General features: G+C 39.6%; 1 protein-coding gene across 1 annotated transcript in view; it reads right to left on the bottom strand.

The window, feature by feature from the left end:
- SND1 (staphylococcal nuclease and tudor domain containing 1) overlaps nucleotides 1-27,323 on the bottom strand; it is a 418,777-nt gene that overhangs the window by 359,945 nt on the left and 31,509 nt on the right. The window contains exons 3-9 of the mRNA XM_055307416.1: nucleotides 21,778-21,898; nucleotides 17,893-17,971; nucleotides 14,959-15,119; nucleotides 14,163-14,254; nucleotides 13,388-13,546; nucleotides 11,756-11,862; nucleotides 9,016-9,106 (exon numbers count right to left, since the gene is read on the bottom strand). Coding sequence (XP_055163391.1) covers nucleotides 9,016-9,106; nucleotides 11,756-11,862; nucleotides 13,388-13,546; nucleotides 14,163-14,254; nucleotides 14,959-15,119; nucleotides 17,893-17,971; nucleotides 21,778-21,898 — 810 coding nt within the window. The remainder of the gene's footprint in view (nucleotides 1-9,015; nucleotides 9,107-11,755; nucleotides 11,863-13,387; nucleotides 13,547-14,162; nucleotides 14,255-14,958; nucleotides 15,120-17,892; nucleotides 17,972-21,777; nucleotides 21,899-27,323) is intronic.

The following is a 27,323-nucleotide window of genomic DNA, read 5'->3' on the forward strand; positions in this document are numbered from 1 at the left end:
TCCCTAGACACAACTACCAATACTCCCAAAGCTGCCTAAATTGTCAGTGCTGGACAAAAATAAAAAGACCATCAGCGCACACAGGGCTTCTCTGGGTGTCGCCAAGGAGTGCCCCTGATGAAGCTACTGGGAATGCGACACCAAATACCCTTATTACTGTCTAAAATCATGACATCCAGCTGCTTCTCCTGCTCCTTAAGACTGAATGCTGCTAGGTCTCTTCTCCCCAAAGCTAATCGTGGAAACACCACTGAAGCAGAACCAGAAGTTGGTAAAAAGTATGTCCTAACTGTTAACAGCAATGGCCTGGAGCCACACCCCCTACATGCCTGAGCCTCCCCCAGAAGGGTACAGCGGTCACCCTATACCCTTGACAAAATACTAAGCACAACAATATCTTGATGCAAGTAATTCCAGGCACCTAAGTATGAGCAAGCAGATTAGTTGGTAATAAGTAATTAAAAAGAAACCAGGCATCAGACCAATTCCAACAGATGGGGCACCCTACAACATAACTGACCAGTACTCTACAAAACTGTCATGGTTATCAATAGCAAAGAAAGTCTGAGAAACTACCACATCCAAAAGGAACCTAACGAGACATGACAACTAAATTTAGTGTGCTATGGTGGGTGAGATTCTGGAACAAAAACAGGCTAGAGAAAAACTAAGGAACTCTAACTAAAGTATGGACTTCAGTTGATAATAACATATCAGTATTGGTACACTAATTATAAATGTACCAAACTAATGTCAGGTAATAGAAAAAACTGGGAGGAGGGCAGGGGTAATGTAGGAACTCTGTACTATCTGCTCCATTTTTCTGTAAATCTAAAACTGTCTTGAAAAATAAAATCTCAATTGAAAAATACCAAGTAAATATTTTTTTTTAACAAAGCTTTTCGATTTCAACTTTATTTTCCTATCAGCAAATCAGCTTACTAACTTAAGCTACAAATCAAGTCTTGATCTCTTTTTGGTGCAGAGGACCCCCTTCCTAACCAAACCATACCCAGAACTTCCTCTTCACCTGAAAGCTCTCTGGCAAAAGTCCAGGAAATAGCCAGTATTTTGTTGTTGTTGTTCTCTCCACATTACCAAATGCAAATATAAAGTCTAGATAATACCAAAAATATTAAAAGGTGGCTTTGTTTAAAAGCCATCTCAGAGAGGCATGACAATAAAACTCCAGTCAGAGCTATGACTAGAAGCATAGCAAAAAATGATCAGGGCAAGACCAAGTAAGTCCTGGAATCCACTGCATGCTTCCATGAATAGCTTTAACCTGACCTCCAAAACTGCACATGCCACCAAGTCCAGACAGTTGACTATTTAGGATAATCTTCCAGACAGAGCCCTAGACGGTAGCCCCTTGAAAGCAGGAATCACTTCTCATTCTTCTGCATCTTCTCAAAGCAGAAGGGCTCTGCTTGTTTAAGCAATCACTCAATACAGAGAACCAAGCAAGAGGCCTTTAATCAAGGCAGTGAGAAGACTCCACCTCCTAAAAACATGCTGTCAACTCCCCATCCTTCCCACCACCCTTGAGTGTTATTCGGGTCTGTAAAATCTGCAAGGCCCAAGAATCCAGCAGCAGGGACAGGGAAGCCAAACCACGTGCTCAGGGGACCATATGGCTACAAACAGCACAGATCAGCTAAAACGCCACAGGGAAGGCAGGCAGGAAACTGGCAAGCCACAACAGGCAGAAAAGTCTCAAGCAGGCTCAGCTAATCGCTGTGAAGTGAACATGTTTCTCTGCTAACCTGGAGAGACAGGGAGAGCCCTCCCTTTCATTTCCTTAAGAAGTGAAACTGTTTAAGCAGAGGATGGAAAACATTCTTTCAGCAGGCTACATGTGTCAAGACAATACTCTGTTGATTTCAAGTTCCTAGGAAGTGTGACTTGACCAATACATCTTATCTACAGCATCAGTTCCAGAAATCACCTATAGGGCCCAAGAGGCATCTAGTTCAAGAGTTCACAGGTTACTTTTAGCTGTTCCCTATACAATTAGCTTCTAGGAGACAGGGTAGGTGACTGCTGAAGAGAGAACCATTATTTGTTCAGGCCTTACAGTCACATGAGCATCAAAACAATCCTTCAGCAAAAACTTGTAGGACCATCAGACTGTGTTTGTGAAGTCTCAGGGCACCTTAGGACCCTTTGAGGTTTCCTTAAAAAGTAGCATAGTATAGAGGTGCCTGGGTGGCTCAACCTTTGCCTTGGGTATTCATCCCGGGGTCCTAGGATGGAGCCCCACATTGGACTCCCTGCTCGGTGAGGAGTCTGCTTCTCCCTCTGCCCCTCCCCTGCTTGTGCTCGCTCACTTGTGCTCTCTCTCTCAAATAAATAAATAAATAAATGATCTTTCAAAAAAATAGTAGCATAGTATAAACAGACATTTTCATCAGGTAAAATGACTACAAAACAGCAGTTGGGTTCTAGGTTATGAAAAGAAACACAGATCATTTTTTTGTTTTTGGACGTAACATTGATAACCTGTGCTCTACAACAGGGGATAGCAAACTATGGCCCAAGGGCCATCTAGCCCATTCCCTATTTACTATTGTAAATAGAGTTTTACTGGAACACAACCGTGCTCATTTATTTACATATCATTCACAGTCTGTTTTCTTGCTAGGGCAGCAGTCTAGCAGGTGCAACAGATTATATGGTTCATAAAACTTAACTTTTTCCTATATGGTCCTTTAAGAAAGTTGGTCCACCTCTGTTCTACAGCATGTTAGAAAATGAACACATGTAGGGCTATACATGGTTAACATTCCTAGAAAGCAATTTGGTAAATATGTTCTAAAACATTCCTGTGGAAATAACTGCCATTTACATAGATTTATTCCATTTTCTAAATAATGGAAAAATTATACACTATACAAATATCGACCTATTGGGGACTGGTTACATAAATTATGCAGTCTTACAATGGAACATTATGAACAAACTAAACAAACTCAAACATTTACTTTGGCACCCTCTCTAAATACCTTTAAATAAAAATAAAGGGATTGGGTGGGGGGGGGAGAAGTCCAATAGAACAAATATAACAAGAGAGAAGAATAGAGCAACAAAACATTGGAAGCTAGAAAGCAGATGAGTGGTAACAGACTCCACACACTCACATAAGGTAAATCCTGGCCTAGTGATAAGAAAACCTAATAGCCAATCTGATTTATACTGCAAAGTTTCCCACTGGCCAAGATAAAGAAATTGTCAAATCAGAAATCCCAAGTGGTGATGAAAATGGGACCAAAACCTAGGACTAGATTTCAAGTATATACCATAAATCCCATATATAAGTTCACTGTGTTAACCAGTGTTTAAGATCTTGTTCTAAAATAAGAGAGAAAAAAATAAATAAAATAAAATAAAATAAATAAAATAAAATAAAATAAAATAAATAAAGAGCTAAGGACCACCAGGTAACTAAGGAAAGACTCTCATACAAAAAGTAAGAGACCAAAGTAACTAAAAAGAATTAAAAACAACTTAGAAAATATACACTATGCAGGGAAAAGAAATTTTCAAAAAATTATAATTACTCAGAAAGGTAATAGATGATATTTCATCTCTGAAACAAGTAATATTACTATTAAAAATAACAAGAAAAAATACACAGATAAATCAACAGAATGGAATAAAGAGGCCCAGAAATAAATTCACAATTACATGATCAATTAATCTACAACAAAGAAAAAGAATATACAATGGAGAAAAGACAGTTTCTTCAGTAAATGGTGCTGGGAAAATTGGACAGCTACATGAAAAAAAAAAAAATCAAAGTGAACTGCTCTCTTACACCATAAACAAAAATAAACTCAAAATGGATTAAAGACCTAAATGTAAGACCTAAAACCATAAAACATCTAAAAGAAAACACAGACAGTAATCTCTTGGACATAAACCTTAGCAATATTTTTCTCTGGATCTGACTCCTCAGGCAAGAGAAACAAAAGCAAAACATAAACTACTGGGGCTACATCAAGCTAAAAAGCTTTTGCAGGCCAAAGGAAATCATCAAAAATGAAAAAGAACCTACTAAACAAGATATTTACAAATGAAGTGTCCTGATAAGGGGTTAATACCCAAAATATATAAAGAACTCCACAGAACACCATCAAAAAACAATCCAACTTGAAAATGGACAGAGGACTTGAATAGGCATCTCTCCAAAGAAGACATGCAGCTGGCCAACAGACACATGTAAAGATGCTCAACCTCACTTATCACCAAGGAAACGCAAATCAAAACCCCAAGAAGGTATTACCTCATACCTGTCAGAATGGCTAGTGTCAGAAGACAAGAAATAAGAAGTGTTGGTAAGGAGGTAGAGGAAAGGAAAACTTTACCCATTAGTGGTGGGAATATCAACTGGTGCAGCCACTGTGGAAAACACAATGGAGGTTCCTCAAAAAAAAACAAAGAAAAACACAAAACCATACAACCCAGTAACTATACCTCTGGGTATACTCAAAGAAAGCAAAGGCACTCATTTGAAAAGATATATGCACCTTAATGTTTACAGCAACTTTATAATAGCCAAAATATGGAAGCAACCTAAGTGCCCACTGATAGGTGAACAGATAAAAAAGATGTGAAGTATGGAAACACATAGGTGCACAGGCATGCGTGCGTATACACACACATACACACAGTGGAATATCACTCCACCTTTAAAAAAAGTGAAATCATGCCATTAACAACAATATGGATGAAGCTAGGGGGTATCAGGCTAAGTGAAACAAGTTAGAAAAAGACAAATACCAGATGATTTCACTTACACATGGAATCTTAAAAAAAAAAAAAAGGTGGGGGGGATGACAGGCAAACATATAAAACAGAAAGATTCGAATACAGAGAACAAGAAGTTGGTTGTTGCCAGGGGGTTGGGAGGTGTGGGAAATGGTGAAGGCAAAACAGGTGAAGAGATTAAAAAATAAGTAATATAGATGAAAAGCATAGGAAATATAGTCAATGATAGCGTAATAACACATTTCATATGATGATGGATGATAACTACTCTTATTGTGGTAATCACTGTATAATGTATAGAATCAATAAATCACTATGTTATACACATGAAACTAATATAATACTAATATAATATGCCAGTTACATTGCAATAAAAAATAAAAGAACCATCCAGAGAACAACAACAAAAAAAAAGAAAGCTCTTAAAATACAATATCATAAATGAAATATTCAGTAGTAGGGCTAAAAGGTAAATATGAAAAAATTAAGAACAAGAGACAAAGATTGAAAAACAGGAAAAAACTAGAAGACCAGTCAACAAAGTCAAACATCTGCTAGAAAATAGCAGAGAAATTAGCTGGAAATCAACAACAAAAAGTAGTTGAAGTTCCCAGACGCAAAGGGCTAAAAATCAAAAAGTATAATATGCTCACTCATGGATATACACAGTGCACTACTGTGAAATTTCAGGATAAAATAAGAATATGCAAAAACTTTGCAGAAAGAAAAAAGACAAATCATATTAGGATGAGGAATCAAAATGGTATCAGACCTCTTAAAAAGAAAAACAAATTTCCAATAGCTAAATGACAGTGGAGCCATTCCTTCACAATTCTGAAGGAAAGTAACTTCTAACATAAAATTCTATATCCAGCTAAACTATCGATCAAGTTTAATTACAAAATAGACATGAAAAGTCTCAAAACATTTACCTGCCAAGCACTCTTCCCAAGAAGCTACAGAATGTGTGCCACCGAAATAAAGTAGTAAATTATAAAGCCATGGGATCCAGCAAACATAGCTCCAACCCAGAGTAAGGCAAAGAAAACCCCAGGAAAATGGTGAAGATATCCAAAGATGGCAGCTCTATAACAGTGAAAAAGAACAAAGAACTAGTCCAGATTGACACAGGTCACAAGGCTCCTGGAGGGTATTACTGAAAAAGATAAAATTAACAGGCTGATGAATCAGTGTCTTAAGGGGAAATTTAGACAGGTAGAGTCTGGAGGTCAAATTAATAAGTACATAAAAAATACATAAACTTTTAAAATTATTAAATCCAGGGTAAACAAAAAGTTCTGCACAGAATGAAATGTAATCATAATATATTATATGGCTCGGTGGTAATTAGCATTTACAAAGTAAAGACTGAACCAGAATTAGGATACAGTCCTATGGGAGAGTTACAGAAAAGCATATGCACATTTATGTGAATCCTCATCTTCCATGGTATGAAAAAAAAGGGTTATGCCTAACACTGAAAAATTAAGAAAGAATAATATAAACATTTTATTCAAAAATATAGATTAGCTAAGAATTGAAAATGGCTGTTTCAAGGGACTGGGAAAATGGACTAGTACATTTCTTAATAAGCCCAAAAAATTCTATAAAATCTTTATGCATTAAAAATAAAAACTTACAAACTTAAAAATTATATACAAAAGAATATAGTATATATTATATAATTATATATATTATATACAAAAGAATATAGTATATATATAGAGAACATACTACTCAAAAGCTGCTGCCAGTCTTCAACGAGAGAAGGAGCTTGTACCAGAACATAAATCAACTACTTCACTGAGAACATTGCTGACATTTTTTTCTCTAGCAAGCTTTTCTTGATGAAAGTAGCAATGCCTTGATCTACATTCTGGCTCAAGCTCCTTATATTCTATCAAGGCACTTTGAATAGGGCTGGTAGAGATCAAGGGTCAGCATACTTTTCTGTACAAGACCAGATAGCATGTAGGCTTTGCAAGCTATATGGTCTCTGTCACAACTCACCTCTGCCACTGTATTACATGCATAGACAACGTGTAAACATGTAAACAGACAGACATGGTTATGTTCCAATTTATTCTTGACATTGATATTTAAATGTCATAATTCTCATGTGCCACAAAACATTTTTTTCTACATAAAACCCATCCATACTTCACAGGCCATACAAAACAAGCAGCGGGCCAGACTTGGCCCCTGGGCCATAGTTTGCCAATCCTGGGAAAGACCGTATAATAAACTTTTTTTAAAAAACCTTGTGGAATAATAGTTTCATGTAGTATTTTCTTCTCCTTTTTATACTTTTCTCCTATTTAAAAAATAATAATGCTGAAGAATTTCTAAAACTCAGGAAGTTTTAAAACCATTTATCTACCTACAAATACATTTCTCTCTACTCTCTAAGTAGGCCTATATCCAAATGACCTAAATTTATACTATAGGACAATAGCTATTCCCCATAATCCTCTGATAGTTTTTGGAGGCAACTTCCTCCATTCTGCCATTTTAACAAACAAAACTTCATTGTAATGAAAAAACCCTCACTCTTTTAAAACACAACAAACAGGGATCCCTGGGTGGCGCAGCGGTTTGGCGCCTGCCTTTGGCCCAGGGCGCGATCCTGGAGACCCGGGATCAAATCCCACATCGGGCTCCCGGTGCATGGAGCCTGCTTCTCCATCTGCCTGTGTCTCTGCCTCTCTTTCTCTCTCTCTCTCTGTGTGTGTGTGACTATCATAAATTAAAAAAAAAATTAAAAAAAATAAATAAAACACAACAAACATATCCTGGAATCCTAAATTTAAAAAGGAAATGAGCCAGCTCTTTTCTAGTTACCAATGAAGTCATATTTAAGAAAAATACAAAGCTACTGACTTAATCATCTCAATTTTTGAATTTCTTTCTTCAGCAATGCATTAGTTCCCCCAACCAGTGAAGGCCCAAAAACCCTTCAAAATCTTCTGGGTTTCTCTAGAAGCTCAGTTTCAACTAAAGAATGGCCAGTAAAGACAGTACAAAAGAATAGGACCCTCCTAAGCCTCATCTACATCACTAATATCCAGCCTTTCAAAGTGATGGTGAAAACCAGAAGGCCTGACTCCCTTGCTGAGTGAATGATCAACCTTCCACTGTGCAGCTATAGTCCTAGAACAGAACAGATTACAGGAAATATAAGCAGAACCACGTAAGTTCCAGTTAGGTAGAGCAACGGTGTCGAAGTTTCCAAGCTAGTCTTGTCCTCACACAGAAAGGAAGCAGGGGTTCATTCTAGTCTATTCACCAAGATTTGGAAGATGTATGAAGGAGTATCCAACGAGGAGTATTCCTACTAATGTCCACTAAAGACCCAATCAAGGCTAACTTGACAGCTGCTTAGAGACCACCTACTACAGGAGGGAGAGAAGACACTTGAGTACTCTGCGCCTTATTGCTTTGGGCATAATAAAAAGGAAAGTGAAGAAATTCAACCAATTCCTCAAAGACTGTTAAAATTTTATCATTCTGAGAAACCAGTCCAGAATTTTCTAGGCTGACAGTGCCACCTAGTGGCTTTCCATCTTAAACTCACTTGGGGCAGCCACCTTTAAGTAGATATAGATACGTTAATTAAGCTCTTTAAGTTCATAAAACCAAAGCTTCCAGCATCTCTTGCCAAAAGAAAAAAAAGACTGGAAAACATTACAGCAGCATTTTGGGAAAGTGAGGAAAACAGGTCTACCACTCAAGGTACCAAACCCAACAACAACTAAGAAAACATACAGCACCGTTGCTGAACCCAAACAATCTATTCAACAGCACTAGTTCCTGTCAAAGGAATACACTCCAGACACTTCAGGAGAGCTCTCCGAAAAAAACATCACATGAGAAAAAAACTCAAAACCACGAAAGTCCCAAAATAAGAAGAAAAACTTGAGGTCACATAACGCTCTGACATAGGAAATCTGAGAGAGCCATCTGCTAGGCAGACAGAAGTCCCAAAATAGGAGATATTCCAAGATGGCAATATCCACAACTTTAAGTCATGAACTTCTAAATGAAGTTAAGCAAATTATGACAAGAAAGTTCTTAGGGTTTATAAGTCCCCTGCAATAAACAGACACATGCATGCAATCACTGCACATACATCCCCACACCACTGGCTTGCCTTAAAATAGAAATGCTTCACTCTGGGTTGACTGTTCAGATCTTTGTATTATTACAATGTCCACCATGCATCTTAAGATGCCAAGAATGACTCACCTTGGCAACAAACTGCTTGTCCTTTTGGTCCAAATTAGCAGTGGGAGCCACATAATCTCTCCATATTCTCAGCCTGCGTTCCTTGGCAAACCTGGCAACAAAAACGAGGATGCAAATCATTCAGACGGGTCAGCAAATGGAATCTGCCATCACCATGGGAACAAACAGTACAGAATCCTACTCTACCTCAGATAAGACACCCAAGAGAAAGGCCACCAGTGAAACCAGAACAAGTGTGAAAGCCTCAACAAAGACTGTATAGAAATGAACTATCCAAGAGACATATACAGCATACACCCTTGGCTGGTAGATCGGGGTCTAGGTGTGCAATTTGTCAGGCCCAGACAGTACAAGTCCATCTTGAACTAGGTAGGTCTTTAGTTTATCCAGTATCTTCTGGGAGACTACTAAATGGGAAGAAATGGGAAGAACACCCACATCTAAACAAATATATTTTTTAAAAAGTGTAAGTCCAATTTCCATTTGAATAAAAAGTATCAGCTAACCAACATTTACGTGGAAAATAAGAACAAAATTGTCTCTGTAGTACATCTAAAGAAAATAAGGGACAAAAATCCAACAGTTCAGACAAAAGTGAAAAAAACTAGGTTGGAAGACATTTGTTTTACAGTACCAAAATCATTAGGAATTTTTCAGTCAGGCTAAGAGAGCCAAATGGAGTATGTGCAAAGATTTTTTAAAAACCAGTGAACAGGGGATCCCTGGGTGGCTCAGCGGTTTAGCACGGCCCAGGGTGTGGTCCTGGAGTCCCAGGATCGAGTCCCACATCAGGCTCCCTGCATGGGACCTGTTTCTCCTCTCCCTCTTCCTGTGTCTCTGCCTCTCTCTGTGTCTCTCATGAATAAATAAATAAAATCTCTAAAAAAAAAAAAAAAGTGAACAGCTATATTGACAAATACACTTTGTGTTTTGTACTTACAAAAGTCTTTATAAATAAGTATGAATAAGATACATGTGCAAGGGAAAGGAACTATTTCTGAAAACAGTATTACTTTTTTTAAAAGAAGCACTAACTGAGAAAGAGACAAAGTAGCATGTAGTAGTTGTTGACAGAGATTTAACAATGCAAGCAAGTCAAATACAGCATGCAAAATAGCAGGCAAGTAATCACATATTATTGAAATAGGATTTGCATTCCTTGCTGTAAACCTGTATTTTCATGATGAACACTCTAAAAAATCCATAAAACCTACAGATGTTATAAAACATGTAGATACTACTGCCATTATACTCACTTTCTTCAAAGAGAGGCAGGAACTTAAAAAAGGCAAAAAGAATTATCAACCAAATTTATATTTAGAATGATGGACTTACAGGATTTTCTGAACAACAAAAAAGTTTTTGAGCATCACAGAATAATCAGGTATTTGAAACACTGTATTTGGTAAGAGTATTTTATCTTTTGACTTTAATTGTGGAACATAAAGACCAGAGAGTTTTATACAATCATTTTTTAATCAGATATGCCGAATCTATCTAATGGCCCAGATTAAAATCTACTTTTATAAAAAGTTGCAAGTCTTTCTGCTTATAGGCACAGAAGGATATGAAAGACCCAAGGGGGGAAAAAAATCTAGTCATCCAATCATATTCTTGCATATCTCTTAGCTGCACAAGCTTAGTTTTTGCCTCAAAGGCAAAAATTGTAAAGTTGTCAAGACCATTATAATTTTATGATTCTGAAATAAGTCATACAACACACCTTGAGAGCAGATCATTGTCATCAATGTTTGGTGGTCTTCTGCTTAATTGTATGCTAGGAGATGGTAGCTGGGCCTTTCCCCAAGCATCAGCTCTATTCATCTACTCTTGCTACCTGCTTCATTTTCTTCCATTTACCCTATTAAGTTAAAGAAGTTCACCTACACCTGGATTTCTTAACCTTGACACTTGAAATAGCCACCCAATCTTTGGAATATCCAACTACTGTTCTTCTGGAAATAAGTTATTTCTATATATGCTTTAACCACAAAGCACCTAGCTAAAAACGTGACAACAGCACCCCATGGTTGCATTAACATTTTTAATTAAAACATGCTTCAGGGATGCCTGGGTGGCTCAGTGGTTTGGCACCTGCCTTCGGCCCAGAGTGTGATCCTGGAGTCCTGGAATCGAGTCCGACATCAGGCTCCCTGCATGGAGCCTGCTTCTCCCTCTGCCTATGTCTCTGCCTTTCTTACTGTGTCTTTCTCTGTGTGTCTCTCAGGAATAAATAAATAAAATCTTAAAAAAGAAAAAAAATGCTTCAACAAATGAGGGCATGAGGCCTCACAATAAGAGGATTGAATGGTCCTGTTTCAGGACCCACAGGCTCTATCTTTCCATCATACTCCTGCCTCCAGCCTGCCTGTTTGGTAGTAGCTCATAAGTGATTATATCATCCTCGAATGAGCCTCAAGATTTTCATTCCAAATGCCTGAAACTCAGAATTTCAGTGAGGGGCTTGGAAGAAAAGTGACTCAAAAACATTAAAGAGCAAATCTGGTGAAGAACAATTTCTGAAAAAAATCTAGGCCTTACTACACAGCAGTGAATCAGACAACCCAAAGATTTATAAGCAACTCTTCTATGAGATCTTAGCCTCTTTTGGAATTTCCTTAATCCTTTACTGAAATATAACAAATACTGACATAGATAGGTGAGAGAAGATCACTAGATTTCTTTCCCTAAAGACCCTAAACAAGATCCTTGACTGGAAGGCTTCCCTGACAGACCTTACCTCTCAGCTGCCCTCAGCTTCTCTGCACCGCGAGTATAAACTGCAATCGACCAATCCACACAGCGTGCAAAGCCTTCCTTGAGGAGGAGCTCTGTGATGTTGCCATTCTGAAAAACAGGGAACGTGAGAAGGAAGACACAAGAAAATCCATTTCTCTAGACTTCTAACATAATCAACAACCACAGTCTATACTGCAGTTCATCTTAAAAAAAAAAAAAAGAAGAAGAAGAAGAAGATAGGGAAGAAGGGGAGGTAAAGAAGGGATGAGATGAGGAAAAAGGATAAAGCTGTTTCTCTCATTTGGAAATTAGCCCTGAGATGGAAGACACCACTCTGTAGCAAGTCCTAATAACCTTGGCTTCCCATCCCCACAACACCCAGCATAGTAACTCTTGCTTAATAGGAAAGATAAAAGTTAGTGGCATTGAATGGAACTGACATTTCAATAGCTCCTCTGGAGGATGTTATTCTTTAGTAGAGATTACACCTTATTATTTCCTTCCCTAAGATCAATACTTACTCCCCTTTTCAAAAGGAGAAAGCTGAAGAATGGGTTGAGGAGGGGTTAACTGCAGCTCCATTTTGCCCTGTGAATTACAATTCCCATTCTACGGTGACACAGAGCCAGCTGGTAGGGCATAGACAGACAGCTAGTCTCCAGAAGAAAAAGACAGGACCTTGGTGCATTCCTAAAACAAGCCTCCCAGCCCTCCACAACAACTGTCAACAACCATCATGAAAGAATTCTCTAGCCAAAGAATAAGTAACAGTAGTATAGCCTATCCTGGATACAGGTTACAATAATGAAAATTCACTTGCACTTGGATGGTACAATATAAGGTCACTCCCTTTCCAGGAGGAACCCACCTACCAAAGCCTATGTCTGAGTAGAATTGACAGGCACAACTAGAAGAACATAAAGAACCTATTTCCTGCTCAAAGACAGAGTTAGGAGGTAACTAGATAAGGTTTGGCGTACACAAAGTAATTTTTCCATAAAAAGGTTTCATCATCGGAATTCCATCAATACTTTTTTTTAAGATTTATTTATTTGAGAGAGAGCACGTGGGCAGAGGGAGGGGCAGAGGGAGAGGAGAGAGTTCCAAGCAGACTCCCCACTGAATGGGGAGCCCAACAGGGGCTCAACCTCATGATGCCTGAGATAATGACATGAACCAAAGCCAAGAATCAGACACCTAGCTGACTGAGCCACCTGGGCACCCTGGGTTCCACCAATACCTTAAACCTAAAGAGCTACCCCCTAGACCTACATACAAACTTCAGCAATCTTGTTCTACACACTTCAGTGCCCCCTGCTCATCTGTGGGGCAGCCCCTCAAATCGCCTACTCTCAACCTCAAAGACCAACACCTGAAGAAATAGAAGTTTCTCTTCCCCTGACATACTTAAAATCTGAGGTTCATTTTCTAAAAGTAAGTTGGATACATCTGTCCAATTCTATCAGCTAACTGGTATCCCCCTAGAAAATGGCTCAAAAATCAGAGGATAATCCTGCCAAGATATTTAAATGCTTTTTAAATACAGAGAGAGAGAAGAGAAGCAAACCACAGCCCATCAAACACCAAATGTACTCCTAACCCCACACAGCCCAGTCTGCATGTGCACACTCACTGGATGAAGGATGGTACCCAAAATGTTCTGGTTGTGGCAGCTCTCCAGAATGATCTGAACATCTCTCTGAAGCAGTCGAGACTCGGTGAAAAATTTGGCTTCTGCAGCAAAAGGCTCTGGTGTTTCACTGCCATCTGCTTCCCGTCGAAAAGTTGGGCACTGAAGCAAAAGGAAAGTAGGTGGGTATGCAGCCTCAATGTGAGTGCCAGGTGCTCTCACACCACACCAAACCATCTAAAACCACAAACATAAAGCTAAGCTAGCCAAAGTCTCAAATCAGGCTTTCTAATCCCTTTTTAAAACATATTGGTAAAAATGACTAGAAATAGCATCTTATTAGACTTCTTAGGAAGGCAACTGAAACACCTGTCACTATCATGGGGAAATTTTAAATTACATTTAAGAATGCCCCCTTGCCAAGAGTCACAAGTGTCTAGTAAAAATCTCTATAATTCCTTAAATCAAAATGGCTATTTTTCATTGAGACAAGCCATTCTCAGCGAACTTCAGAGCTTCTCGTCTCTCCTTTGTCTCAACAACCTCTCCACACAACCCACTCCAAACAAACACTGAGTATTTCAAAAAATAATTTTATTTGATCTCTTAAGAATAGTCCCTCGGCAAAATTTAGAGTGTAAAGTACCATAGTCAATGTTAATAGCCCATACTAGGAAGAATCAGTAAATCCACAATCCCAGAGTAGAGGAATATAACTGTCACTGAATGTTTCCACAAACCCTATATATCCACCCCATAGCCCAGTATATGGTCTGACCTTGATCCCTGACAGCATGACCGTAACCAGGTAGTAATCTGGGAGGAGCAGGGCCCTGACCACACTGCCGTCCCGCACATGCTCGATGATAGCTGTGTGACAGAATAAATAGCTTAAGTCATTAGCAAAAGTTGTGCCAGGGATAAACAATGTCCAATCAACTGCATTTAACACAGTTCCTCTCCCCAAATTCCCCCTGAGAAGTGCACTAGAAGATCATGAATATCCACATAACAGACTCTTCTACAAACTATTCCTAGGAAGACAGATTAGATTGATTTCTAGGTCTTCTCAACTTTCTGGGATCTAATGGCTCATACCAAAGCTTTGTTATCGGTAAGCTAGGCTGCTCATCTGAGTTACCAGGTGCCCAGCAAAAAATAAGTAATAATACAGATAGATTTGGTAATAATTTTACTCAGTCTGTAATTAACAAGGTCTCAAAACTGGGCCAAGAACTACAGTGTGTATGAGTGTGTAAAAATGTGTCTCTATGTATACAGAATACAGTTTCAGGGATGTTACTGAAGCAGCAGCTTTTAGAAAACAGGAAGATCTCAATGTGGAAAATTACCAGTGATCTACTACCCTGCACCAGCAAAGGACTAACCTCTGTCAAATATATCTGTTGTAACCTCAACGAACTGGATCCAAGTTACCTTCCAAAATACCATGGTGCTGCTGCACTCTTAACAATTTCCTTTGGATACCAAGTAAAATAGTTTTAAAAAAACCTCAAAAAACTTGAGAATAGGAATCACTCTGCATCATATCTGTCTTTTCCCACCAGCCTCACCATTGACAGGCTTCTGATGATGTGAGTCCACAAAGTGCCTTGGGTTCTCAATGGTGTACTTGAGGTCCCGGATAGTATGTGAACCATTCCCCTCACTCCACATTCCTTTCTTAGCTGCCTTCGCTTGTTCCTCACATTCCGAGAGCCGGTTCTGCTCAGGACTGGGACATGGAAAAAGAAACACACTTGGTGAATTCACAACAGGGGGGAAAAAATTCAGGCTCTTCTTTGAAGTCTGGATTTCTTCAGCATCTGCTCCCCTTGAAGAGACCAAAGCATTTGTTTCAGATCTATGGCTGCAGACCCAAGCCTATATAACCAAAAAAATTACCATGAGTGCAATTTCCCAATTCCAGGCTTGTTGCCTCAAACAACAGATTTGCTCATAAGAGCATTTAATGAGAAGATGTAAAGAACACACATCTCAGTACTGCCACCATCAGTGATTACAAAAGAACAAGTTGGTGGCTCAGAGGGAAGCCTCTGGAGGGGGGAGGGGTACAGCTTCATTTAACATGTTAGACTCAGGAACTGGAATCCAGGAAGAGCTCAGCAGGACACAGAGCAAGGAAAGTGACTAAGAACCACCCTTACTCCCTATTGTCTACAGAACGGGGCTGGGGAATGCAGAGCAGATACTGTTATAGAGGTCATCCCAAAACTACTTACACATTCAGTAAGACCAGCTAATAAGCAAAAGCAGTTTGAAAAGCTTCCATTATGAAAATGGAAGACTCTTCCTTCATGAAGCAGGAAACCAAATATAGATATCAGCTAGGAAACCAGAAGACAGACCAAAAAACAAAACCAGAAATGGCTCCTCTCTCTCTCACACCACACACACAAACTACATACTACACACTACACACACACACATCCCTGAGCTAAAGTGAACAGTGAACTCCAAGGCCTCTCCACAATCTCAATACCCAGTTCCATCAATAGCTATATGCATAAATTGAATCTCTCACCTTGAGCAGTAGGGATATCTGAACAGGATCCCTGACCTATAATTTCTTAAACCAGAAGTCTTCAGTACTGTTTTTTCCCCATTACCCCTCAGAAAAGTCAGTCACCTTTATGGGATCATACTGCAATCAGAATTCAATAAAAAAAAATGTAGCTTAAGAGATAGAAGCAGACATAGAAACTGAAAAAAGGAAAATTTAAGTTGAGACAGCTTTGGAGAAAAAAAAAGATTGGGACTCCAGAGGGAAATTTCTTTGTTGAGATGGTATAATAGAGCTACAAGCTTTTTTTTTTTTAAGATAGATTTATTTATTTATTTATTTATTCATTCATTCATTCATTCATTCATTCATTCATGATAGACAGAGGGGGGGTGGGCAAAGACACGGGAGGAGGGAGAAGCAGGCTCCATGCCCAGAGCCCGACGTGGGACTCGATCCCTGGACTCCAGGATCGCGCCCTGGGACAAAGGCAGGCACCAAACCGCTGAGCCACCCAGGGATCCCGAGCTATGAGCTTTTAAAAAACTTTCATTCTGGTTGCAAACTGGATTCCCCAAAAATACTGCAATGATAATCAATGCCAACGATTTTAAGATACAACTTGAGCTTCCAAAAACACCACCTAAGACAAATGTCTTTATTCAATTAAATTCTCACATGTCCACCCCCCAATTATAGGCTCCAAAAAATGTCTCTTTGCAGCTAGAAGGGACCCAAAGAAGTATATGGTGAATGGGTTGGCCTCAAAGTCTATGAAGACAGAAGAATGCAAAAAGTGCCTTTGCTCATCCCCATCACTGGTACAGTTCATGCAAATATTTACCTAGAGCCTTTTGTACACCAACAACAGTCATATAATACAGCAAGGACTTAATGATTTAAACAGCATCTTTAGCCTCCAAATTACTGATGTAACACATCACTTTTCAGAGACTAAAGTGTTAATTAAAGCCAGCTGCAATCCATCCTACTGTGAGCCAACACTAGTGAACTTGAACATGATACATGTGCTATAAAGCTTACATAACTAACACTCATTCCTATTACGTTCACACTGCCGTTAGCTAAATATACTTTTACCTACTACTTAAGCATTTACAGATTTGCAGACCAAAAACAGACCTAAAAGGCTTTGGAGAAAAAGAAAAGTTTCCCTGACTTTAAAACAGGACCACTGAGGGACGCTTGGGTGGCTCAGTGGTTGAGCATCTGCCTTCAGCTCAGGGAGTAGTCCCAGAGTCCTGGGATCAAGTCCTACATCAGGCTCCTTGCATGGAGCCTGCTTCTCCTCCCACTGTCCATGTCTCTGCCTCTCTGTGTCTCTCATGAATAAAAAAATAAAATCTTAAAAAAAAAAAAAAAACACAGTACCACTCAGCCCATTTTTGGTTTTCCTAGATTCTAAGCAGATTTTGTAGAATTCAACACAACTTAATTTTCCTTGCACTTATTTCTTGTATGTGATATATTATGTATCTATCTATTGGTTTCTTGTCTGTCTCCCCATTAAAATGTTAGCAGAAGCTGTTTGCTTGTTCACTGCTGTATTTAGTGCCCAGAACATAGCCTGGCACATAGTAAGTGCTCAATAAATCTTTTGGGATGGATGGATAAATACTCTGGAACTAAATATCTATGTCGTATGGCATAGCCTGTTGGCTCTTATGAATATAAAGAATAGAGGTGCCCTGTCTTAAAGCCTGTTTTTAAAGGATTTATACATGTCAGATGCCACTAATGAGTCTTGAGTGACCTCCTGGCTCAGAACAATCCATACTGGGACAGGTATATCCTAAAAGTCAGGAGAGCACCAGAAGTTACCCACTATATGCCAAGGAATGGTAAAGAAAATATAGCAAAGCCACAATAGAGCTTACTATCCATCCTCCCTTGGGCAACCCCAGCTCTCTCATGGTGGAGGGGAAGGAAGTTTGAGGGGGTCAGAAGAGTAATAAATACTTACTTATTAGCTCTCATGCCTTCTCTCCGGGTGGCCAAGCCCTCTGCAACCAGAGATTCTGCAATGTTTTCCCCATTGGTATCTGAAGAGGAAAAAGGGAATTAAATACAAAATTCAAATCTGTCTCCAATAGCAGCAGAGCTTGAATAGAACCACTTTCACCCTTAGCTCTTCAAGAATGATGTTGCCAGGGAATTGGACAAGGCAGCAATATAGTGTTGGGTTTTTCAGAAAACCTCTTGTCTGAAAATGTTTAGTCTTGAAGACCCAAGGTCTATAAATCTTCTTCTTTAAGACTTTGTTTCTAATTTTCTTGTGTATCTCCCAGGTCAAAGGCAATCTTGGGAACTACGGAGACTGAAAGAAAGCAAGACACACAGCAGCCCAAGAGAGTATAAAGAACACTGACCTAAAGAGTAGAGGCCTGGAGCGGAATACAAATTCCACCACTTAATAGCTTAGACAAGGTCTTTTGGTATCTTAATTCATTCACCTATTAAATGGAAAGTGTGCCTGCCACATGAGTTCTTGCAAAAATTAAACCATGTCTGTAAATCTAGCACGGTGCCCAGCACACAGCAGAAATTAAAAACAAACAAACAAACATAGTACCCACACCTGTACAATCAAACGGATTCATTTAGGATTGTCTATCACATTTTACACAGACAATCCAATTCCTCTCAGGATGCCCTATCCTCTGCTCCAAGAGGACACCAAGACAAACTACACCGTAGTCAAAGACTTTCTCCTGCTCTCAGAGACACAGGGGCAGAGGTGGTGTCTAGATTTCTAATCTATCATATAGCAGCAGGCAAGAAATATGAAGTTAAACTTAAAACCCAACCTGATTAGGTTCTACTTGAGCACTTGAAACATTAATTGCATTTCCATGCTATTGAAAAAGCTTTCAGATTCTGTATGCTCTTAAATCTCGTCAGACAAAGCAATAAAGGAAGACATCTGTAAAGGAACTGTGGCATAAAAATCTTTAATATGGCAGAGAACAAGAGCCTAGATAAACTGAAACAGAGGAATCTAGCTAATAGGTAATGTCAGCAAAGAATAAAATTCTGTAAGATTTATATTTAATACAGTATATATTGACTTCTGTAAGCAGTAACAATATACGCATCACCCTCAAGCCCAGCCTAAATGCCTTGCCATTAGCATTGCCCAAATTGCTACAGAAGCAAATTATAAACTTCTTTTCCTACCAAGGAAAGTTAAGATGAATATTTATACAATGAATTCTCAGGTTCATAATGGATCACAAGGACCTTTCCACTGAGGTTACTGTTGAGGCCAGACACAGACACACACAGCTATCTAACATTAGCAAATATTACACTGGTTGTTTCAAAGCAACAGGAACCTCAAAGAGTAAAAAGTCAAAAAGAAGGGTTTAACAAATAAAAGTTGAGCAGTAAGGTGCCAAGAGGCCAGAGAGTAGAAACAACGAAGCCCAGGTACAAACAAGATGGGTAGGTCTTAAAACTAGCCAATCAAATGCATGCCAAATAGCTTTCAGTGCCTTGGCATAGGGCACTCTGAAATGGCCACTGGCTGGCCCACTTCTAGAAAGTGAGTTCTCATTACTCCTTCTAAAGGGAGAAAAATATATTTCCCTGGGCTGAACTCCAGCAACAAAATGTGGTGGATAGAATACTGAAATGGGGAATCTGTAGGCCAAGGATCTTATTCTTGCTTAGTACTTATCAAATTACAAAATTGATTAAGTCACAAATGGGATGGTATTCTGAGCAAGAGAATGACTATTTTCTCCAGAAGTCAGAAGATTAATCTTTTTTTTTTTTTAAGTTCTAGGTCAACCACAAATTCTCAAATTCTACCATTCTTCCCCATCAGAAAATGAAGTGAGTAGCCATGAAATAGGATAAATATATAGAGACTGATTATCTAAGCCACTGTACCCTTTCATTAGAATTGGTATGGAGATTACCTTAAAAGAGCTAGTGAAAATATTAAACTTTAAGTCATTTAAACCTTTAAAACTAAAAAATGTAGATAATTCCAAACATTCTTTCAGTATATATTTATTGAGCACTTTCTATACACCAGGTTTCAGTACATATTCTTTCAGTATATATTTATATACTTGCTATATACTTGGTTTTATCCTAAACACTAGTCCATTATCATGCTACATTATATTCAGTTTATAATTTGGGTCAATTTAAAAAATGAACTTTCTAAAAACAAAGAATTTTAAATGTCAACTTCCCTTAAATACTTAGACCATTTTATCTGAAGACTAAGTTTACCTAAAAGAACTCTTGGGGCACCTGGGTGGCTCAGTTGGTTGGGTGTCTGTCTGCCTTTGACTTGGGTCACAATGCCCGGGTCCTGATATCCAGCCCCAAGTCACTTAGCAGGGAATCTGCTTCTTCCTCTCCCTCTGCTTTCCCCACCCCCAGATTGCCCCCTCTTGTGCTTACTCTCTCTCTCTCATAAATGGATAAAATCTTTAAAAAAAGAACTCTAAGAGGTGGTCACTTTATAGAGGTAACTGTGCCTGACATTTTGTGTCAGTTTCAGTGAAGTCTCTGGCAGGGTAACAGAAGACTGACCAGCTGTTATGGAATTGCAATTTTTTAAAGTGATAAAATCCTTGAGCGACTGCATTTTGAAGACCACACACTTCTAGTCTTCCTAACCAGCAGCCATCTAACAATAATGCTTAAGTGTTTTGTTTTATTTCCTACCAAATTATTTGAATTTTGGGTAAAAGGCAAATTTGTTTCTCTTTCTGAAAAGATTCTATGTATTTCTATAATTTCCCATTCAATCAAAAAGCAGATGGTCATCTGTCTGGAAGGCTAACAAGAGTGTTCATCTTCTGGGTAAATCAAACAAGATATCTCGGGGTCATCCCTAACTCACTTTCCTAAGACCTCTACAGTTAAAATCAGAATCTTAAGAGGATGTTGCTAGCTGCTTGCTTACATGCAGGTATTTACTGACTATCCAAGTCAAAAGATTATCTAAAGCAGCTCAGTTGAAAGGTTATTTTATCAGAGTCGGAATTTAATCAAAGATTTTTTAAAAAATACCTCCCAAAATGGCTGCTTTATGGAGGACACCCTACCAATCCTTTCAATGTTCTATTTCTGTTCAAACTCCATTCCACAATCTTATTTTTCTCTCCCTCTACCAAATCCAAAACAATCAGAACACCTAAGACCCCATGAGCCATCTGGCCCAACTAAACAATAGGCATATGTGCATGTACACATAGAATTACTGAGTACATAATCTGTGCCGATAGCCAAGTACTTTACATATACTATTTATTTCAACTCTCTCAATAGCTTACAAATGAAAAGACTAGGACTCACAAAGGCTAAGAGTTAAATAAGGGTACATGGCAACAGAAGCCAGAATTCTAACCCACCTCTACACAACTCCAAAGCCTGTGTCCTTTCTATTCCATTGCAAAACATGTAGTTTGCAAAAACCCACAAGCCCTAAACAACTTTTCCTTTCCTAAAAAGCCCCAGGAGAAGTAAAGCCACAAGACAGATAAAGGAAATAGCAGATGCCATAGGAATTCAGTTAGCACTAGGACCTAGAAGCACAGAGCCACTGAGTTCCACAGAGTGATGGTCTAAATACAAGAATGCTATGGGTGTACTACGCACACATAAACCAGGCCAAGAAAACAGGCACAGGAGTAAACAAGGAGCAGGAATCAGGGGCCTATGCACCATCAGCTCCAGTACTCAAAGGACTTCCTATTACCCTATTACAACTGTCCTAGAACTACCTCCACCAGAACTCACAATGGCCTTCCATCAGATAAAATCTGATCTTTGGAGAAACTTTAGACTCAGAGAGAAGTCAGTCCTTTTCTCCTTGCTAACTCACCTTTTCCAAGGTAGATCATGCCATACTCTCGCCCCTGGGGAGTCTTGTTTTCTATCGTGAAACAGACTTCCTTCCCAATCAGCTTCTTCCGAAGGAACTCTCGGGCAGGAAATGCCCAGGCCTGAAAGACAAAACAGATGCGTCACGTGAGAACTGTCTAGTTCCGACTACAATCAGCATTCAAGGAACTTCATTCCTTTAATACCCTGGCCCTACGCTAAGCCCTGAGGGGAATATAAAAATGAAATGCACACAACATAGATTACATTCTTAGGAGGCTCATAAAAAACAAAGGATCTCACAGTTGGTTTAACTAGCATAGGCCCTAAAAACACATCTCATAATTGCTCAGATACTGGCTGTAGTACTTCCTCCTCCATCACTCCCTATTCAGACTATAGTTTACTTCATGAATTATAATTACCAATAATTTTATAGCACTTGCCATAAGCCAGCCACTATTCTAAATGCCTTAAATTTATCAATCCACTCCTGAATGGGAAGTCCAGTCTCCAGGAACTCACCTGGTCAAAGGGAAAACATTACTAACTACCACCTCCATTTGTTTGCCTCTTTCCAGTTTACAAAATGCTTTCACTGATTAGTAAACTGGCCTGAAACCAGTTCAAGGCACCATCAGAGCAAAGGCAAGGTTCTAGTGCTCTTATTTCAGAGTCTCCTGCTCATGGAAGAGCCTTGTTTCTATCATTTCCCTCACCTTTTTTTTTTTTTTTTAAGAACTGGAGAATTGAGAAGGGCAAGAACTATTCTCCCCAAAACATCCTTTCCTGCTCTAGTCTGAAGCTGTACCAGTGCTACCCAAGTCCCAGAATCTTAGGAAGACACCAGTAACAGGCCCTGGTAAGGAGTCATCCTGAGAATAGTTCTCCCCTCTCATCCACCTAAGGCCCTGACACAAGGGGTGAACCACATAACCACAAATGCAAAGGAATCTCCATGTGATCTCCAGATGCCCACCCCATCACTTTTAGGATAGTACAAGGGAGAGGTCTCCTCTGAAGCCATCCTGTCAGTCAGCGGCCGCCTGTACTGGAACTTATAATTCAGATGCAGCTCAGTGCCCCCAAGTTCCCTCAGAACAGAAATGAAGAAGGAGGAGGTAAGAGTTCAAGGAATATAGGATATATAGGAGTTCCTGTGTAGAAAACATCCGAAGTATGAAAGGGAAGCATGTATATGATACGCATACGTTGTCTATTACAATCACCCGGAGCCACAGAGCTCGGGCTACACATAAGTAAAGGCAAACAGTACATCACTGGTCTAGAAAGGAAGCCTCTACTAATCTTTTCAGACCATTAAGATTATTCCATGGGGTTATCCAACAAGCTTTTCTAAAAGGAAGACCTCTGTATAACTTCTCAGAAAGCAGAAGCCAATCAAAAGATGGCAGTCCACCAACCCGCTGGGCTGGTATTCACAAAACTAGTACTGTTATATAACAGTAGTTATAGTTGGTAATGCTTCTAGGAAGAACTGATCCTGTGTACGTTTTCTGAAAGAAACAAAAACAAGCTTATCCTCACTCATCTAATGCTCTTTCCTCAAAGCACCCAAGAGCAAAAGAGCAAAGTCACTCAATGGTCATAGAAAGTTCACCATATTTTTGTGTCCCATTTCCACCCTCCTGCTCCACTCCCTAAAAATGTCACCAAAAAAAAAGTCTTGTAATTGAAAAATAAGCCCAATTATCAACCACATCACAAAGACCATACTGAACAAACTAACACAGCCTCTTCCATTTTTATTACCTTAGTAATCCACTTAACTCTAAAAACATCCTCAGCTACGGATCTAAGGTTAGGATCCAGTTCTGAGTACCACGCTAATACCTAAAATTCAGTAACACACTGTTTTCCTAAATACTTGGAAAAGCTCTGACAAAACAAGTCCTAAAGGACTTTGGTAAAAATTCATTTATCAAGGGTCAGTTCACAAGGAACTATTTAGTACCTAGCACCTGTGGGGAAACCTGCAATTTCTACCAACTACACAGAAATACTAAAAGAAAAAAAAAAAAAAAAAGAAATACTAAAAGCTTTTAAGACTTGCTGAAGGAGCACCCTTCTCTTAGGACCTCATACCTCATATTTTACAGCTGGTAAGTCACTGGGCAATAAGAGAAAGCCACACTGGAGGTCTTGGAAAGGACAGATACATGCCTAATCCTGTAAGAAAAAATAATTTCTATAACCTTGCTTTTTTTAAACCAGCCTTCTCCAATTGTGTTCCATCCAGGTTGGGCAAATTCACAAACTGCACAAGATTTTAGCTATGGGGATCCCTGGGTGGTGCAGCGGTTTGGCGCCTGCCTTTGGCCTAGGGCGCGATCCTGGAGACCAGGGATCAAATCCCACGTCAGGCTCCCGGTGCATGGAGCCTGCTTCTCCCTCTGCCTGTGTCTCTGCCTCTATCTCTCTCTGTGACTATCATAAGTAAATAAAATAAAAAAAAATTTAAAAGATTTTAGCTATGAAGACAGGCACCCAAGAGACCCACAGAAGCAAATGACCACACATCACTCCTCACAAGGGCAAGAGAGCACTCCAGGACAAATCTTTGTGCAACCAGCAGACAGCTTATCTGCTGGGGAAGGCTATCCCAACACAGTCTCCCAGAACAACTCTAGGAATTAAGTATAAGGAAAGATGTCCAAAGCATTTACCAAATAAGATCCAGAATGGCTTCATAGGGAGGATAGCTGTGATCTGGTTCATGATGTCCCAAAGCTCAACTTAAGAAGCAAATGGCTGTTAAGTAGCCAAGTGTCAAAATTACTTCTTCCCTTCAGAATGCTCAACAGCAGGCAACGGAGCAGCTGGCACTCTGCACCGACTCAAGCAAGGTCTAAGGTCTACTACAATGAAATAAGGTTTTTTAATTCCAATCTTTTTTTGAACTAGGTAGACTCCTCCACTACTAAACAGTGTATGTAAATCCTTAAAGCTAGCTACTTTTGTCCATGGCTCAGGGCTCAATACTTCCTGTCCCATCTTCTAATCACCTCACTCACTGTACTCCATATGTATGGAACCAGTTCCTCTCTGCCCCACCACCCTAATTCTCAAAAGCTTCACTAATCGTAGACTGTAACACTCATTTCTGTATTTCTCATGAAACCAACATACAGCTTCACACATAATAGGAACTCAGTAAATCTGTGGGAAATAAATGTGTAATTCCCACAGTGCCCATCAGTGCAGTATCTAAGCTGCCTAGAGTAGCTAGGCAACGCTGGGGATTAGCCTGGAACAGGGCAGTGACGGCTGGGGACATACAGTGGAGTTGCTTTTACTGCCACAGAACTTAGAAGAGATCTGAGCTTCTTTGAAAGAAAGTATAATAAGTGAAGGCAGAGAATAATCAACCAAATGATATGCAAGACAGTGATAAAATGAGAAGCAAATGAGGAATACCATCCTTGACTCTATCCGTTAAAAAAAAAAAAGGAGGGAGGGAGGGAGGGAGGGAGGGAGGGAGGGAGGGAGGGAGGGAGGGAGGGAGGAGGAAGGAAGGAAGGAAGGAAGGAAGGAAGGAAGGAAGGAAGGAAGGAAGGAAGGAAGGAAAATGAAAGAAAACATGCTCCAAGACAAAGGAAAGCCAGAAAGAAAGGGTAAGACCACATTCCACAATCTACTGATCCCCAGAAAGGAGATGCTCAGGTTTTTTACCCTCATTATTCACATTTATTCACTGTATATCTGTTTCATGTCAGGCACTGCCTGAGCGCAAGAATAGAGACAAGAGATAAGGTCCCACCCGCTCAAAGAGCTTACAATGCAGTAGAGAAAGACCTAAACATGGAATGAATGTGGGAATAATACTGCTAGGGAATAAATGAAATTTTGTTTCAAAAAGATCTGGGAGCATATGGAGAAAGGATTAGAGGGGAAGAGAATGAAGGCAGAAGGTCCATAATTTCAACATTCCTAGCACATCATCAGAGTGGAACAAAGAACAGTAGGAGGAATAATGAAGTTTCAAGGATAGAGAGGAGGTATCTTAAAGGAGGCAGACTCTCTAGGTCTTAATAAAGGTCTGGATGTCACAGGGGAAGGGTAGAGCAGGGAAATCAGGTTTCTGATTTGGGTTATCAGTTGGCATCACCAGTCACTTGAGCCAAAGCAGTTTCAAAAGTGTGGTACGGGGAGAAAACCAGATCACAGCACAGAAAAGAGAGACTGGATTATCAGGGCAGAGAAGTAGCGAGTGTGGCTAAGCAAGGGTGAAATCTGTAGCTATCAAATACTTCATGTCTCCAGGACCTCTGAAGTTACCAGAAGAAATATAGTGAGATGGAGTTGCTCTGGAAGGGAGAGAAAAAACAACAACAACAACAACAACAAAAAACAGCACACTGTACAAATACATGGAACTATAATGAGGGCTAGGATCAGATCACGTAGTATTCTCTCAGCTAGGGTAGTTCCTGTATGACTCTACTGTACTGTTACATAGGATACAGTTAAAATATTTCAGAACAAGTTCCAACTGGCTTTGTGTTTCTCTGCCCTAGATTTCCATCCATGAATCAGGAAATTAAAACCCAGCCCCCCCTTCTTTCTTAGAGGCTACATTGCTTCTTTCTTCTGGGGCAATGAACTTGATCAGCCCTAGCCAGCCAGGGTCGACTCTTCTCTCACAAGCACTCAAGCTGTTCTACAACACACAACTGAAACGAAAAGAACTATTACAAATGTTGGTCAAGAAAAGCACTCAGCATCCAAAATCTGAAAAATACTGCAAGAGAGTTAATCTTTAGAGCCTGGTCTAACAGTACTAGGAGTATTTAGAGTAACAGAAATTACCAAACAGCAGTAGAGATTAAAGGTAACATTTATCAAGTACTTTATAGACATGTGCTAAGCACTTCACATGATCATTTCATCCTCACTAAACAACCCCAGTTTCTACATTATCACTATTCCCAACACTTGTGGTCACTGATGGAGGACCAATGAAAAACAATTTCTTTGGCCTACTTTGTCATCATCCCATGGATTGCTGCTGACATAATTATGGGAGACTTTTCTCCATTTTCTGGAATATTGCTTCATTATTAAATTCAAACAAAATGCCCCTTCATTATAGATTTTTTTAAAACTACAGTTTTCCTTAAATAGAACATCCCCATGAGCTGTATTTCCTTCTTCACTTCCATGTCAGGTAATAGCAGAGGAAAGTGGAGGTACCAAACTTGCCCAATATCATCAAGTTGGGGAAAGGACAAATAATTAGAATCCAGAAATTTCACTTTTTTTTTTTTCTTAAAGATTCTATTTATTTATTCATGAGAGACACAGAGAGAGAGAGAGAGGCAGAGACACAGGCAGAAGGAGAAGCAGGCTCCACGCAGGGAGCCCGACCCGGGACTCGATCCCAGGTCCCCAGGATCATTCCCCAGGCCGAAGGTGGCACTAAGCTGCTGGGCCACCAGGGCTGCCCCAGAAATTTCACTTTTGATGACAGCCAAAAGCACTACTTGCAAAGAGACAAGAACTGGGTTTCAAACTAGGAAAGCCAAG

The sequence above is a fragment of the Nyctereutes procyonoides genome, unplaced genomic scaffold (genome assembly GCF_905146905.1).
Source record: "Nyctereutes procyonoides isolate TBG_1078 unplaced genomic scaffold, NYPRO_anot_genome, whole genome shotgun sequence".
NCBI lineage: Eukaryota > Metazoa > Chordata > Mammalia > Carnivora > Canidae > Nyctereutes > Nyctereutes procyonoides.